Source organism: Crinia signifera, chromosome 8, assembly GCF_055691185.1.
Source record: "Crinia signifera chromosome 8, ASM5569118v1, whole genome shotgun sequence".
NCBI lineage: Eukaryota > Metazoa > Chordata > Amphibia > Anura > Myobatrachidae > Crinia > Crinia signifera.
In genome coordinates this window covers 3,609,968-3,626,201 of record NC_139224.1, presented here as the reverse complement: position 1 = coordinate 3,626,201, position 16,234 = coordinate 3,609,968, and the positions used below count along the sequence as shown (strand labels likewise).

Genomic DNA, 16,234 nt, shown 5'->3' with positions numbered 1-16,234 from the left:
CCTGGGGAGCAGTCGGCGATGTTATTAACTACATCTCCCAGAGTCCCTCAGCCAGAGCATTAAAAAATCGGTACTATCGGTGCACTTAATTTTAGCCGGTACAGACTGTTAAAAAACGGTACATTATTATACTGTAGCGTATGCATGATAATGTACCAGATTAATCACAGCAATGCACTGTAGGTGATACACCATAGTCCTGTGCAGTATACGGTAACATGTATAATGTATAATACAAGTGCACAGTCTGGCACCTGATCCTTACAGAAGAAGTGGAGACCCCAAGGATTTCCCTTACACCCATAGGGCCAGTCAGGTAGGAGTTAACCCTATCTGATTTACCAGCCCCTTCGCACAATAGTATCTTGTTTAGTATCTTGAGCGCTGACAAACCACATATGTAACGACCCATAGTCCAACCCTGCACACTACTTTATATTCCTTTTAGCTTCCTCCGGTGTTTAATTTATCATAATTTCCCTTTGGATCTGAGTAATTGCAGAAACCACCAATTATATGGCCATTTTCTGTACATGATAATAAGGGATGTCAGGGTTCTTGTGCAAGCTGGAGAGTTTATTAAATACTCATCTATGGGACACGTTTGTTCACTGTTACATTGTGTTCTACTGATATAGTTATGATCACCGCCTAGATAATATGAGGGCTGCACTGGCACAAGATATTATATTTGTGTGATTGAGCAATAGTGATATACAGTAGTGCTTGCTAGGCAAATTGTGGCTGGTTATTGTTAGCCTATCAGGGAGTTAAGGGCAGGGTTGGACTGGCCCACAGGGGAACAGGGGAAACCCCCGGTGGGCCACACTACCAGGGGGCCCGCCTCCTCTTGGCACTATGGTGTATTTCCTACAATGCATTGTCAGTATTAATCTTCTACATTACCAAGCATGCACTAGCAGCATTACTATGGCCCAGGCCATGCACTCTCTGCCTCTGTGGCATCTGGCCACACCCCCTAAACAAGGGCCCCTATCTCTGCATTTCCCAGTGGGCCCTTCATGCCTCAGTTCGACATTGGTTAAGGGGTGTACTGTAGGTGGAGTATATAAGGAGAATTTAAATAATTTGACTCCCTCGTGTCAGACTGGAAGCCGCCACCCACACACCCTTGCAATTGGGGGGGGGGAGGAGTTTCACAATGCAGATTATGCCTATTTTTAGATGGGGCATTTCAGTCGCCACCATGTTTTTAGTTGGGGCGTTTCAGTCGCCACCATTTTATAAATTGTGAGGGTCATTCCACATAATAAATATTAATGACCTTTTAAAGCTAACGTGGTTGTGTCCATGTCGTTATTTCAGTTGATGAGATATCTTTAAGGTTTTGGGTAATTTACAATCACAATGAATGTATAGGCCCTTACACAGGTTGTATCATACCCCAGAATGGCAGGGAGGCTCCCAAATATCGGGTCCACTTCCCTGCCCCATAGGAAGATGGGCAATTCTCCTGCATTGCCCCACACGCCCTTCTCTGCTGTACAAAATACCTGGATTTGTGGGTCTGGGATGAGGGGGTGGGGCTAAAATTACACAAATCGCATAATTTTGCGTCATTTTAGCCCCTCCTCAATCTGTGGACCCGCAAATTGCCATGTTTGACTGCCAAGGGGGGGCGGGACTTGATAGTACGTGTCCCACCCCCGGACACGTACTATCTGGTCTCCTCTCCTGGCTTCTCCTAGTGAGGAAAGAAAAAAGTAGGGTCTGATTCAGTATCAGTTGCAGTGTTTCTTAAAAAAAAAAAAGCAAAACTACACAGGGTGTGGCTGCCTAGCATGTCAATACCTCCCCGCGATAGGGAAGGGTGGCTCCTTTTCTGCGCAGCCTGGCTAGCAGTGGCCTGGAGAGGGTTTCTGGGCTCCTTTTGCACTATCTGTCTTTGCCCCTATTCTGGGTCTTGTAGGGCAGTCTGATTTGTAGACAACACCTGAGCACAGAGGCGGATCCAGGCAAATCACGTAATTTAATACCACCCCTTCCCTAAAGAACAGCAAATCGCTGCATTTACAGTAAAGGGGGCGGGGCTTAATGACAGAAAGCCCTGCCTCTCGGAAAAGCTGCAGAGAGTCTCCTCCCCGGGTTTCCCCTGGAAGTATGGTGCACCTGCACTGTGCTGCTAATGCTGACAGCTGTAGGCAGGATCCGCCAATATGTATCGCTAGTGCTCAGGAGCTTCAGGGCCCATAATCCCGGGGGGGGGGGGGGGGGGGGGGAGGGGCCTAAAGCGATTTTTTAAATTGATGGAGTTTTTTTTTTAAATAAGGTTATTTGGGCGGGATGTTGTAACATCCGCAGCCCCCCTTCGCCGGGCATCGCATTATTAATAACGGCATATGCTGTAACATATGCTGTTATCAACACCGCAAGGGACAGCTCTTGCGATAAGTGCTGTCCCTTGCGATGCGATGCCGGCACTGGACTTCCAGGTCTGTGACGCGCCGGCCGCAGGGCATGCTGGGAGGGATCCCTGATGGATCCCTCAAACAGCGCTGCGGGAAGAAGCCCATAGACTTCTGCAGGGAATCGCCAGCTTTTGCACAGCCTAACACATATGGGTTAGGCTGGGAAAGGGGAGGGTTATGGTTAGGGACTGGGAAGAGGGTTAGGCTGCAGATTGGGAGGGTTAGGCTGCAGGGTGGGGGTTAGGCACTAGGAAGAGGGTTAGGCTGCAGGATGGGAGGGTTAGGCACAAGGAAGAGGGCTAGGCTGCAGGATGGGAGGGTTAGGCACTAGGGGGAGGGCTAGGCTACAGGATGGGAGGGCTAGGCTGCAGGATGGGAGGGTTAGGCACTAGGGGGAGGGCTAGGCTGCAGATTGGGAGGGTTAGGCTGCAGGGTGGGGGTTAGGTACTAGGGGGAGTGTTAGGATGCAAGATTAAAGGGTTAGGCACTAGGAAGAGGGCTAGGCTGCAGGATGGGAGGGCCTAGCTGCAGGATGGGAGGGTTAGGCACTAGGGGGAGGGTTAGGCTGCAGGATGGGAGGGCCTAGCTGCAGGATGGGAGGGTTGGGCACTAGGAAGAGGGCTAGGCTGCAGGATGGGAGGGCCTAGCTGCAGAATGGGAGGGTTAGGCACTAGGGGGAGGGTTAGGTTGCAGGATGGGAGGGCCTAGCTGCAGGATGGGAGGGTTAGGCACTAGGGGGAGAGTTAGGCTGCAGGGTGGGAGGGTTAGGCACTAGGGGGAGGGTTAGGCTGCAGGGTGGGGGGGGGGGTTTGTCACTAGGGGGACGGTTAGGATGCAGGGTGGGAGGGATAGGCACTAGGTGGAGGGTTAGGCTGCAGGGTGGGAGGGTTAGGCACTAGGGGGATGGTTAGGCTGCAGGGTGGGAGGGTTAGGCACTAGGGGGAGGGTTAGGCTGCAGTATGGGAGGGTTAGGCACTAGGGGGAGGGTTAGGCTGCAGGGTGGGAGGGTTAAGCACTGGGGGGGGGTTATGCTGCAGGGTGGGAGGGTTAGGCACTAGGGGGAGGGTTAGGCTGCCGGATGGGAGGGTTAGGCACTAGGGGGAGGGCCTAGCTGCAGGTTGGGAGGGTTAGGCACTAGGGGGAGGGTTAGGCTGCAGGGTGGGAGGGTAAGGCACTAGGGGGAGGGTTAGGCTGCAGGTTGGGAGGGTTAGGCACTAGGGGAGGGTTAGGCTATGGGAGGGGATGCATAGGCACTAGGAGGAGGGATAGGTTGCAGGGTAACATGTATAGAGAGAGTTAGATTTGTGTGACTTATTTTGTTTCTGTGCAGGGTAAATACTGGCTGCATTATTTTTATACTGCAATTTCGATATCAGTTTCAACACACCCCACCCAAATGTAACTCTCTCTATACATGTTACATCTGCCCCACCTGCAGTGCACATGGTTTTGCCCATTTTGAGATTAAGTTTGTACTGTGATCAGATCTGAATAAGGGCCTAGGGGTGAGGTTAGGCTGCAGGATGGAAGGGTTAGCCTGTGGGAGTTATATATATATATATATATATATATATATATATATATATATATAGCAACTCCAGATGCGAGCACCCACGGTCTTAGAAATAACGGCAACCACAGACAAGGTATCTGCAAGCTTTCGGGCCTTTATTAGCCCTTCGTCAGGCAACACAAGATAAAACATACAAGACAGTGCTCACCTTAAATACATGTGTAGCTTACACCTGGTGTCTCGTCGCCCAGCCCCCGGCATGTGTGTCAGGAGGAAGTTCCGGGTGTTACCTCACAGAACCTCCCCTCCACACAACTATCCGGCGGTAACCATGGAGACAGAGACACTCACAGTTCTGTGAACCAGTCTCACCTCCATTACAATGTATGGAGGAGTTCGTGTCGACAGTTCTGTGTTGATTACATACAAAAAACAAATATATACAAAAAATATATACAAAAGTGTCGCATAAATGTAGTGATAATCTCTACAAACAAGAGCATATATAGAGTGCAGTCAAAATATAATTTAAATACATAAAGGTATAGCGAGCAAAACAACGGGATTTTATATTGGGACAATTGTAGCATATACAGTCTAAAGTGACACTGTTAGTTAGAAAAAATGTTCATGTTTAATTGGTCATTCAGCCCTTTAGGTTTGACGGTCTCCAGTAAAAAAATCCACTTAGACTCAAGACGCAGGAGGCTTTTGTGCCTATCACCACGTCTTTTGTCTTCAGGGACATGATCTATGATTACATGCTTGAAACTTGCCAGATTATGCTTCAATTCAAAGAAATGTCTGGCAAGGGGCTGGTCAGAAGTTTTGCCACCCAATGCTGCCCTGATTGTAGTGCGGTGCATAGCCATTCGCTCCTTAAAGGGGCGAATGGTTTTGCCTATGTAACATAATCCACACGGGCATTTCACCATATATACAACGTAAGCTGTACTACAGGTCACAGCGTGTCTAATCATGTAACGTTTCCCTGAGTGGGGATGGTAAAAGTATTTGGTTGCTATCATGTGTTGACATGTCGTACAGCCGACACATTTATAGCATCCTGGTTCGCGTCTGCGAATCCTTTTGTCAGTCTGTAGATGTTCACTGATGTCACTGTGTACTAACCAGTCCCTAATACTTTTACCTTTCTTATAACAGGGCATAATTTTAGAATGTTTCAATTGTCTAAGTTCAGTGTCATTCTGTACGACTGGCCACAATTTTTTACTCCAATAATTAATATCACTACTGGCTGTTGTAAAGCCTTGTACCCAGTGTATCCGCTCACTACCACCTTGGGCAGCAGTATGACTAGGATTCTTAAGGGCTTGTTCCCTAGTTACACCCCCAACCTTTTTGCGTGCTCCCTCTAGAATATTATCAGGGTACCCACGATCTTTAAATTTATTCGTCATCATTTCAAAGGTTGTGTCTACTGCTGCAGTCTCACTGGTGATCCGCTTTGCTCTCAGGTACTGCGAGTATGGGAGACTACGTATGGTGGCAGGAGGATGGTAGCTGTCTGCCCTCAGTATCATGTTTCTATCAGTTTGTTTTGAAAACAAGGACGTGGAAATCTTGCCTTCAGATACAGAAATCATAACATCAAGAAATGCTATTTGCTCAAGATTCATCTGATAGGTAAATTTAATTGAACAATCCCTCTGATTGATGTCAAAAACCATTTTTTCAAAGTCTTCAGGACGCCCCCTCCAAAAGAGGAGCACGTCATCAATATAACGTTTGTAAAAAATTACACTGTCTCTCACTTCACGGGAAAAGAAAAAATCCCTTTCTAAATCAACCATGTACGTGTTGGCGTAAGCGGGGGCCACGGGGGATCCCATGGCACACCCGCTTACCTGCAAGTAGTACCGGTTGTTAAACAAAAAATAGTTCTTAGTGAGTACCACTTTAAGAAGAGACAGAAAAAAATCCAAATTTGGACCTTCATAGAGAGGATTGTTCAATAACAGTTTTTCAACAGCTAACAAACCCCCATCATGGGGGATGTTGGTGTAGAGACTGGTGATGTCCAGGGTGCATAGCCACGTACCCTCTGGAACATCACCAATCTCCCCCAATTTGAGCAGCAAGTCTGTAGTGTCTTTTAAATAGGTATCCCCACTCTGCACACACGGCAGACGCGAACCAGGATGCTATAAATGTGTCGGCTGTACGACATGTCAACACATGATAGCAACCAAATACTTTTACCATCCCCACTCAGGGAAACGTTACATGATTAGACACGCTGTGACCTGTAGTACAGCTTACGTTGTATATATGGTGAAATGCCCGTGTGGCTTATGTTACATAGGCAAAACCATTCGCCCCTTTAAGGAGCGAATGGCTATGCACCGCACTACAATCAGGGCAGCATTGGGTGGCAAAACTTCTGACCAGCCCCTTGCCAGACATTTCTTTGAATTGAAGCATAATCTGGCAAGTTTCAAGCATGTAATCATAGATCATGTCCCTGAAGACAAAAGACGTGGTGATAGGCACAAAAGCCTCCTGCGTCTTGAGTCTAAGTGGATTTTTTTACTGGAGACCGTCAAACCTAAAGGGCTGAATGACCAATTAAACATGAACATTTTTTCTAACTAACAGTGTCACTTTAGACTGTATATGCTACAATTGTCCCAATATAAAATCCCGTTGTTTTGCTCGCTATACCTTTATGTATTTAAATTATATTTTGACTGCACTCTATATATGCTCTTGTTTGTAGAGATTATCACTACATTTATGCGACACTTTTGTATATATTTTTTGTATATATTTGTTTTTTGTATGTAATCAACACAGAACTGTCGACACGAACTCCTCCATACATTGTAATGGAGGTGAGACTGGTTCACAGAACTGTGAGTGTCTCTGTCTCCATGGTTACCGCCGGATAGTTGTGTGGAGGGGAGGTTCTGTGAGGTAACACCCGGAACTTCCTCCTGACACACATGCCGGGGGCTGGGCGACGAGACACCAGGTGTAAGCTACACATGTATTTAAGGTGAGCACTGTCTTGTATGTTTTATCTTGTGTTGCCTGACGAAGGGCTAATAAAGGCCCGAAAGCTTGCAGATACCTTGTCTGTGGTTGCCGTTATTTCTAAGACCGTGGGTGCTCGCATCTGGAGTTGCTGTAAGTTATTATTGCTGGAAGCACCGCGGCAGTTGCTGTGTTGAGGAGGGTGCCGGTCTATTGGACTTTGCTATATATATATATATATATATATATATATATATATATATATATATATATATATATATATATATATATATATATATATATATATATATATATATATACACACATATATATATATATACATTCATGCAGAAAGAGAGAGAGAGAGAGATAACAGTGGTAGTGCAGACACGATAATGTACCAGATAGATTAATAGCAGCAATGCACTGTAGAGAATACACCACAGTCCTGTGCAGCATAAATGAAACATATGTATAATATATAATTCAAGTGCACAGTCTGGCACCTGATCCTTAGAGGAGGCAGGGGGCCCTGAGGCAGTGGGCCCCACCAGGCGGTTTCCCCTGTTCCCTTGCGGGCCAGTCCGATCCTGACTGCAGATAACCACTGATAGGAATTTGGGTGAATGGAGCACTGCACCGCCAGCACAGCAGCCGCCTCCAACCACAAATATTTATTAAATAATGTCCTAAATTTCCAATAGATAAGCACATTCTGAAACCAGAAGGGCAAGATTAGGGAAAGGGGTCATTGGGGTCCTTTATTGCACTTTGCTTTCTGTGTCTCGTTCCATAAATACAGCGTTATCACTCAGTTTATTACAGGTAAAGGTCAGGACGGAGATCGATAACTTTCTGCATGGGAACCTGCAGTCAGCGACACGGGAGAACATTACACACAGCTGTAGGTCAGTGAGTGCATTGGGACTTCTCTGTCAGTGCACACAGTCTGTGTACCGGGCCTGGAGCAAGCTCTGCAAACACTACATAGATATGCTCCATGCTGCAATTGTAGCCGGCGTCTGTCTTATTGCTGGCTGGAGAACCAGTAAAGATTTTACGAAGCTGTTTCTTTATTATATTTTTCAGTCTATTAACTTTTACGTCATGGATTTACTTTCTATTTGCTTTTTTCTCATATCTAAATCTCAATATGAAAGCTATCTCATTTGGAAATGAATGTCTAAAAGACAATGAAATTTATTTAAAAAAAAATAAAAAAGAAATAAATGCAAGGCATTGACGCATTTCACTCAAAGAATATATATATATATTTTAAATCAGAATAGCGATAAAAGAACAAACAGACTTACACATAAATACATTCAAGCAACGGAAATTTACCAATGTAGATAATCCCTTCATTTTGTGAGCCAGTCGTTGGGCCACCATCTTTTGGGTTGCAGCGGCTGCGTGATGTCGTGCAACCATTGTGGCCTGCCCTGCAAATGGTTTGCGTTGTCCGCGCCTCTGTAACGCTGAGTCACCACCCGCAACACCGCATCGGACTCTACGGTACAGAGAACACTACGGTATAGAGAACACTACAGTATAGAGAACACTACAGTGCAGAGAACACTACGGTATAGAGAACACTACAGTATAGAGAACACTATGGTATAGAGAACACTACTGTACAAAGAACACTACGGTATAGAGAACACTAGGGTACAGAGAACACTACGGTATAGAGAACACTATGGTACAGAGAATACTGTATAGAGAACACTACGGTAAAGACAACACTACGGTACTGAGAATACTACAGTATAGAGAATACTACAGTATAGAGAATTCTACGGTACAGAGAACACTACGGTACAGAGAACACTACGGTATAGAGAACACTATGGTATAGAGAACACTACGGTACAGAGAACACTACGGTACAGAGAATACTACAGTATAGAGAACACTATGGTATAGAGAACACTAGGGTACAGAGAACACTACGGTATAGAGAGTACTATGGTACAGAGAATACTGTATAGAGAACACTACGGTATAGACAACACTACGGTACTGAGAATACTACAGTATAGAGAATACTACGGTATAGAGAATACTGCGGTACAGAGAACACTACGGTACAGAGAACACTACGGTACAGAGAACACTATGGTACAGAGAACACTACAGTATAGAGAACACTACGGTACAGAGCATACTGTACAGAGAACACTACGGTACAGAGAACACTACGGTATAGAGAACACTACCGTACAGAGAACACTACGGTATAGAGAACACTACAGTACAGAGAACAATACGGTATAGAGAACACTACGGTATAGAGAAAATTACTGTACAGAGAATAATACGGTATAGAGGACACTACGGTACAGAGAACACTACGGTACAGAGAACACTACGGTACAGAGAACACTACGGTACAGAGAACACTACGGTATAGAGAACACTACGGTATAGAGAACACTGTATAGAGAGACACTACGGTATAGAGAACACTATGGTATAGATAACACTACGGTACAGAGAACACTACGGTACAGAGAATACTCTATAGAGAACACTACGGTATAGAGAACACTACAGTATAGAGAACACTGTATAGAGAGACACTACGGTATAGAGAACACTACTGTATAGAGAACACTAGGGTAAAGAGAACACTACGGTACAGAGAATGCTACGGTATAGAGAACACTATGGTATAGAGAATACTATGGTATAGAGAACACTATGGTAAAGAGAATACTGTATAGAGAACACTACAGTATAGAGAACACTACAGTATAGAGAACACTATGGTATAGAGAATACTGTATAGAGAACACTACAGTATAGAGAACACTACAGTATAGAGGACACTACGGTACAGAGAATACTACGGTACAGAGAATACTATGGTATAGAGAACACTATGGTAAAGAGAATACTGTATAGAGAACACTATGGTATAGAGAACACTACGGTGTAGAGAACACTACGCTACAGAGAACACTACGGTATAGAGAATACTACGGTATAGAGAACACTACGGTACAGAGAATACTACGGTACAGAGAACACTATGGTATAGAGAACACTATGGTACAGAGAACACTATGGTATAGAGAATACTACGGTACAGAGAACACTAAGGTGTAGAGAATACTACGGTATAGAGAACTCTACAGTACAGAGAATACTATGGTATAGAGAATACTACGGTACAGAGAACACTACGGTACAGATAGAGAACTCTACAGTACAGAGAACACTATGGTGTAGAGAATACTACAGTACAGAGAACACTACGGTATAGAGAATACTACAGTACAGAGAACACTACGGTATAGAGAACACTATGGTATAGAGAATACTACGGTACATAGAACACTACGGTACAGAGAACACTACGGTACAGAGAACACTACGGTACAGAAAACACTACGGTACAGGTAGAGAACTCTACAGTACAGAGAACACTACGGTATAGAGAATACTACGGTACAGAGAACACTACTGTATAGAGAACACTATGGTATAGAGAATACTACGGTACAGAGAACACTACGGTACAGAGAACACTACGGTACAGGGAACACTACGGTACAGGGAACACTACGGTACAGAGAACACTACGGTACAGATAGAGAACTCTACAGTACAGTGAACGGGATGCGGTCATTTGGTCTACTGCATTATGGTCGACAGTCATTAGGTCGAATCCATTAGGTCGACATGCTAAAAGGTCGACATGACTCTAGGTCGACATGGGAAAAGGTCGACATGATTCTAGATCGAAAGGTCATTAGTTCGACAGGTCATTAGTTCGACAAGGTCATTAGTTCGACATTCTCTATGTCGACATTCACAAGGTCGACATGGAGTTTTTCACTGTTTTTTGAGCCAACATGTGCCGACAGGCGGTATTTCATGCCCTACCATCCACTAGGGCGTGGTGGGAGAATAAAATAGTGTGCCGAGCGTAGCGAGGCACCGTGGCCGATGCATAGCGAGCGCAGCGAGCGATGCGAGGGGATGCAGTGCACTTTAAACTGTGTCCATGTCGACTGTGTTGACATTCAGGTAAAAAAACAGTGAAAAACCCCATGTCGACCTTGTGAATGTCGACATAGACAATGTCGAACTAATGACCTTGTCGAACTAATGACCTGTCGAACTAATGACCTTTCGACCTAGAATCATGTCGACCTTTTCCCATGTCGACCTAGAGTCATGTCGACCTTTTAGCATGTCGACCTAATGGATTCTACCTAATGACTTTCGACCATAATGCAATAGACCAAATGATCCCAACCCCAGTGAACACTATGGTATAGAGAATACTACGGTACAGAGAACACTACGGTATAGAGAACACTATGGTATAGAGAATACTACGGTACAGAGAACACTACGGTACAGATAGAGAACTCTACAGTACAGTGAACACTATGGTATAGAGAACACTAAGAAATGCGATTTCTCTGTTAGTCTAAGGTTAGGGCGCATTTGTGTATTTAGTATGTACTGTATTTGTTTGCACTTCTGCGTGGCAGTGGTGTTGTGTTTTCTCACGTAAAGGCTAAGTTTAGAGCAGCTAAGAACATATGAAGAAAACAGAAAAAAAAAGTAAACATTTTTGTTTTTATTTTTTTTAATAGGCGCAGCAAAAAAAATGTAGAAAAACAACATTACAGCGAAAAATATACAAGTGCCAAAAATATACAAGTGCCCACTGTCCAATCAGATTATTGGCTGAGGTGCTTCACACCAAGCACACCCCTGTGTGAGACCCACAAGTGCTGCAATGATCACCTCTATGCCGGATAGCAAACCGCTGAGAAATGCAGCCATACCAATAGATTGCCCATCAGCGTTAGCGCTGTATTGTATACGCCATTTCTCCGGTGAGCAGCTCTTGATGCCTAGATAACACATTGGCTATACTGGCGCAGGATGGGATTACTGGCTGGTCTTATCAGGCAGCTCTGCAATGCCAGCAGCTCAGTAGATTTACACTGTCTTCCTATTTATCTCACTATAACACATGTCCCCGGTGACCCATCTTTCCTTTCCATTAGTCGAGCTCAGCACACAAAACTCGTACGTACAGTACCTTCCCTTTGTGTAGCAGGAAAGTTTCTGCAGTCGCCAGAATACTAAGTGCTGTTGGTTTTACCACCATCCGACTGGTGTATGTGATATACAGCTATTATTAATATTATAAGTTACTTTTCTATAGTGCAGCTTGTTCCATTGAGTGTTACAATTGGGAACGAAGACTAGATAATTACAGATAGACCTAGGTCAGAGCATACTTAACGGTTTTTATGGCTCCTTCTGGAGGTGGCAACCTGGTCGGTGCATGAGGGGCGTAGCCATGGGGGAAGATTGGCTGCTCGGGGGCGTGGTCATACTATTGCACAACTGTGGCTCCACCTCCGCTGTACAGTGCCATTAAAACAGGCTTGTATTGCGGGGATGATATGATGACTCAATTCAGCGTCATCAGGTCCCCCTCAGTCCACCCACTAGTATAGGTCAGAGGGTCCTGCTCAGATGCATGCAATCCATAGGAGGACAGGCATTGATACACAGAGCAAACATCTACCTATTGCATAATAGTCCAGCCAGATTGCAAAGGTTCTTGGTGGGCTCTTTGATCCAGTCACCCAGCAATGTTGGTCTGGGGTCAGTAGGATGTACGAGTGTATAAGAGAACATATGTAATTGTGTAGGATAGCTTATGGAGGTTATGTGGGCAGTTCTGGAAGTTCTCCAGGAATGCTTGAAGGTTTGGAGACTAGCGGAAAGTCTTGGGAGGTCCCATAGAAAGCACAAGACTGCCAAAGAAGTAATGCTAAGGAGTTACATTAACAAATACAAAGAGAAAACTATGCTCTTATCAATTTAAATAAGTTTATTTTATGTTCAGTGAAAGTTCAGCTTGAGGACACTTCTCTCCTGGCCAAACACGCCCCTGCGGTACATTCCTCCCACCTCCATAGAATTCACGTCCTACTGGAAACAGAGGTCATATTCTAGAAATAGAGAACATTGTCTTATCTGTCTGCATCCGTTTAATTCTGAGTCAGGCGGAACCTGCCCGCATCTGTTGTCGATGACATAGGGCATGTTGGGGAGGGAATGAGGCAGTGGTAAAGTGATTGCACATAACCACTGTGGCCTGCGGGGGTGTCATGGGCGTTATGTGGGCGTGTATCTAATGCTTCATGCGATTCTGCGACATGCGTACAGGAAGGGGAAAGCCGGTGACTGACGAATCTGTTACTCCTGGCAGGGAGGTGCTGCAAGTGCCAACACCAATCATGACATTTGCTGCGTACAACAATAAATAATGTTCAGGAAAAGAGAAAGTGTTCTGGGGAAAAGAAGTAATATAACATTTCCAGAAAGAGGAGGAATGTTCTGTGATGTGGGGAAAAACAAAAATATTTGCTGGAAACAGGACATCTTCTTAGAAAGAAAGCGTTCTCAGAACAGAGGATACAATCCAGGACAACGACTGGTGTCCATAAATGTACATGTAATATACAATCACCTGTTACCTTAGCTAGGGGCCTTTGAGCAGGGGCAGATTAGGTTGTGGGCATCTGCCTCCTGAGCTTCTTGGGAGACAGCAGATAATGCTGCCAGGTCGCCATGATTGGGAATCACACACACAGCGGGACCAGGCAGCATTCTCTTCCTGCTTCTCAGCCTGCAGCCAGACAGTGAACGGCTGTCAGCATGCTGATTGGTGGAAGGCTGGAGCTACCCACCAATCAGAGTCCAGCATTCTCTTCCTGCTTCTCAGTCTGCAGCCAGACAGTGCATAGCTGTCAGCATGCTGATTGGTGGAAGGCTGGAGATACCCACCAATCAGAGTCCAGCATTCTCTTCCTGCTTCTCAGTCTGCTGCCAGACAGTGAATGGCTGTCTGCATGCTGATTGGTGGATGGCTGGAGCTATCCACCAATCTGTGTCAAGCATTCTCTTCCTGCTTCTCAGCCTGCAGCCAGACAGTGAATGGCTGTCTGCATGCTGATTGGTGGATTGCTGGAGCTACCCACCAATCAGAGTCCAGCATTCTCTTCCTGCTTCTCAGCCTGCAGCCAGTCAGTAAATGGCTGTCTGCATGCTGATTGGTGGATGGCTGGAGCTACCTACCAGTCAGAGTCCAGCATTCTCTACCTGCCTCCTAACCTGCAGCCAGTGAATGACTGTGAGCGTGCTGATTGGTGGATGGCTGGAGCTATCCACCAATCACAGTGCTGACAGCCATTCATGGCATGGAAGCATGTGGAGAGATGGCGCAGGACCACAGGACGGGAGTGTTATGGGTTTTTTTTGTTTACAGTTTTTCCCATGAATGGGTGTGGAGGGGCCCCAAATGCATAGTGTAATGCCCATACCGCAAATAGGAAAGAAACATGTAATGTTTTATGGGTTAATGCTCACATAAAATGCTGTTTGTTGTGATACATTTATTCCAGCTCCATGGGAGCCAATAACCACTGTCACTGCAATCCTGGTTAATTAATGGACCTCCTAAATACCCTCTCAGAGGGTAGGATAGACTTTAATGTAAATAAGTATGTGTAACAGCCTCCACAGAAGGCAATGGATGTTCCCTGTGCCGACCTAAATGGCTTTTTCTGCCACCTATTTACTGACATCCCTCTCCGAGGAGAGATGGACTGAACCTTTGGTGGAAAACAGCCAGGGGACTGATTCAAATGCCCCATTCCGAGGGGTTAACGGAGACTGGCAAAAGTACAGTTTTAATAAAGTTGTTTAGCTCGCGCTGTGAGCGGGCAAATGGGGAAGCGCGAGGAGGAATCTATATAAGGGGACAGCCGTTAACGGCTGAGGAGAGCCTCTGAGGGAGAGACAGACTTGGCAGAGCTACGCAGCGTAGAAGAGGCGGAGAGCGATGCTGGGTGAAGTTGCCGTGCTCACCTGAAGGATCCGGTGTCTCCCAGGCGTCCGGTGTGCAGCGGTAGTTCAGCCGGTACCCGGTGTTCACAGGCGGGATCATCTCCGACGGCTCCGGCGGCACTCAAGCCGGCAGGAAGGCCCAGCGTCATCGCTGGGCGGAGCGGCATCAACAGAGGCAGACGTCAAGGCGGGACCTGCAGCAGAGCTGAAGGAGAGAGGGGCGCGGTGAGTGTTACTCCAGCCCAGGTATAGCCAAACACCTCCCCCGGCTAACCTCTGCAAGTTACCAAGCAGATTATACCCATTGTAGCCTGAGGCAGCCTCCAGCCAGCCCCCTCACAGGCAGCCTATCATTGAGAAAAGGGAGTCGCTGTAGGATAGTGACAGACACCCTCTGCCAGCCGCAGTAGTGAAAAAGAAAGACTGTCAGTTTAGCTAAAGGCAGTGAACCTAGCGCAGAGAGAGAATCGGATACATCTATAGGAGCAGATTACACAGTATTTCAGACTGGTGGCACCCTTCCTGACAGGGGGACACTACAGTGGTTAGAGAGACATTAGCTGTCAGAATTGTACATCCAGGGATTTCCGCCCACATCAACGCTCAGTTACCATTGGGCAGTAGAAAGACACTTGCAACAAGTTGAAAAGGAAAGGATGCTCAGAATATGGTACAGACATAACTAGGAATCACCTCTCTGGGTTCATCACCCATATAAAATAATAATCCAGTCTGTGTACAGTGAAAATCAGGACATTGGTTTATGACAACAGTGTCTCCAGAGGAGTAAAATTAATTCCTAGATATAAACTGCATTGTCAGCTCTCCTCTACAGATTCAGCTTCATTATTGTTAAATGATATAAGGGTTAAACCCGACTTTGGATAGTCAGGGGACACCCGCGACAGTAATGACACAGAGGGTTAAACCCGACTAAGGACAGTCAGGGGACACCCGCAGCAGTAGTTACTCAGAGGGTTAAACCCGACGTTGGAGCGTCAGGGGACACCCTCAACAGCATCTACGCAGCTTAATACAGGATCAAGGGACAGCTCCTAAAGGATATACCGAGAGGGACAGTAAACTCACGGCAGCCTCACCTGAATAAGTTTCATTTGGCGGTTGCCTAGCAACTTCAGCAGCCGAGCCCGGCAACGGTTCTAGAGTCCTATAACCTCGGCCATATTTAGCAAACAGAAATTCTGTAACGTCAGTATTAACTCATAGTCGGTGCACCGTGAACAACTCTCACATACTTATATATATCCAGAACTGGCTTTGTATTGGGACTGAGCAAAGTAGGAATTGAACTATCCCAGTGACCAAAGTTAGTAACTAGTATGTGGAGCGCTCCTTTATAGTAAGCTTAGAGTGTAAGTTAAGAATTGTAACTTGTAATTGT

The 16,234-nt window shown here is 45.7% G+C and overlaps 1 protein-coding gene across 1 annotated transcript in view; it reads right to left on the bottom strand.

Moving 5' to 3' along the window:
- LOC146026905 (uncharacterized) overlaps positions 1 to 14,981 on the bottom strand; it is a 55,374-nt gene extending 40,393 nt beyond the window's left edge. The window contains exon 1 of the mRNA XM_083157954.1: positions 14,854 to 14,981. Within this exon, the coding sequence (XP_083014080.1) occupies positions 14,854 to 14,981 (128 nt within the window). The remainder of the gene's footprint in view (positions 1 to 14,853) is intronic.
- Positions 14,982 to 16,234: the final 1,253 nt, after the last annotated feature.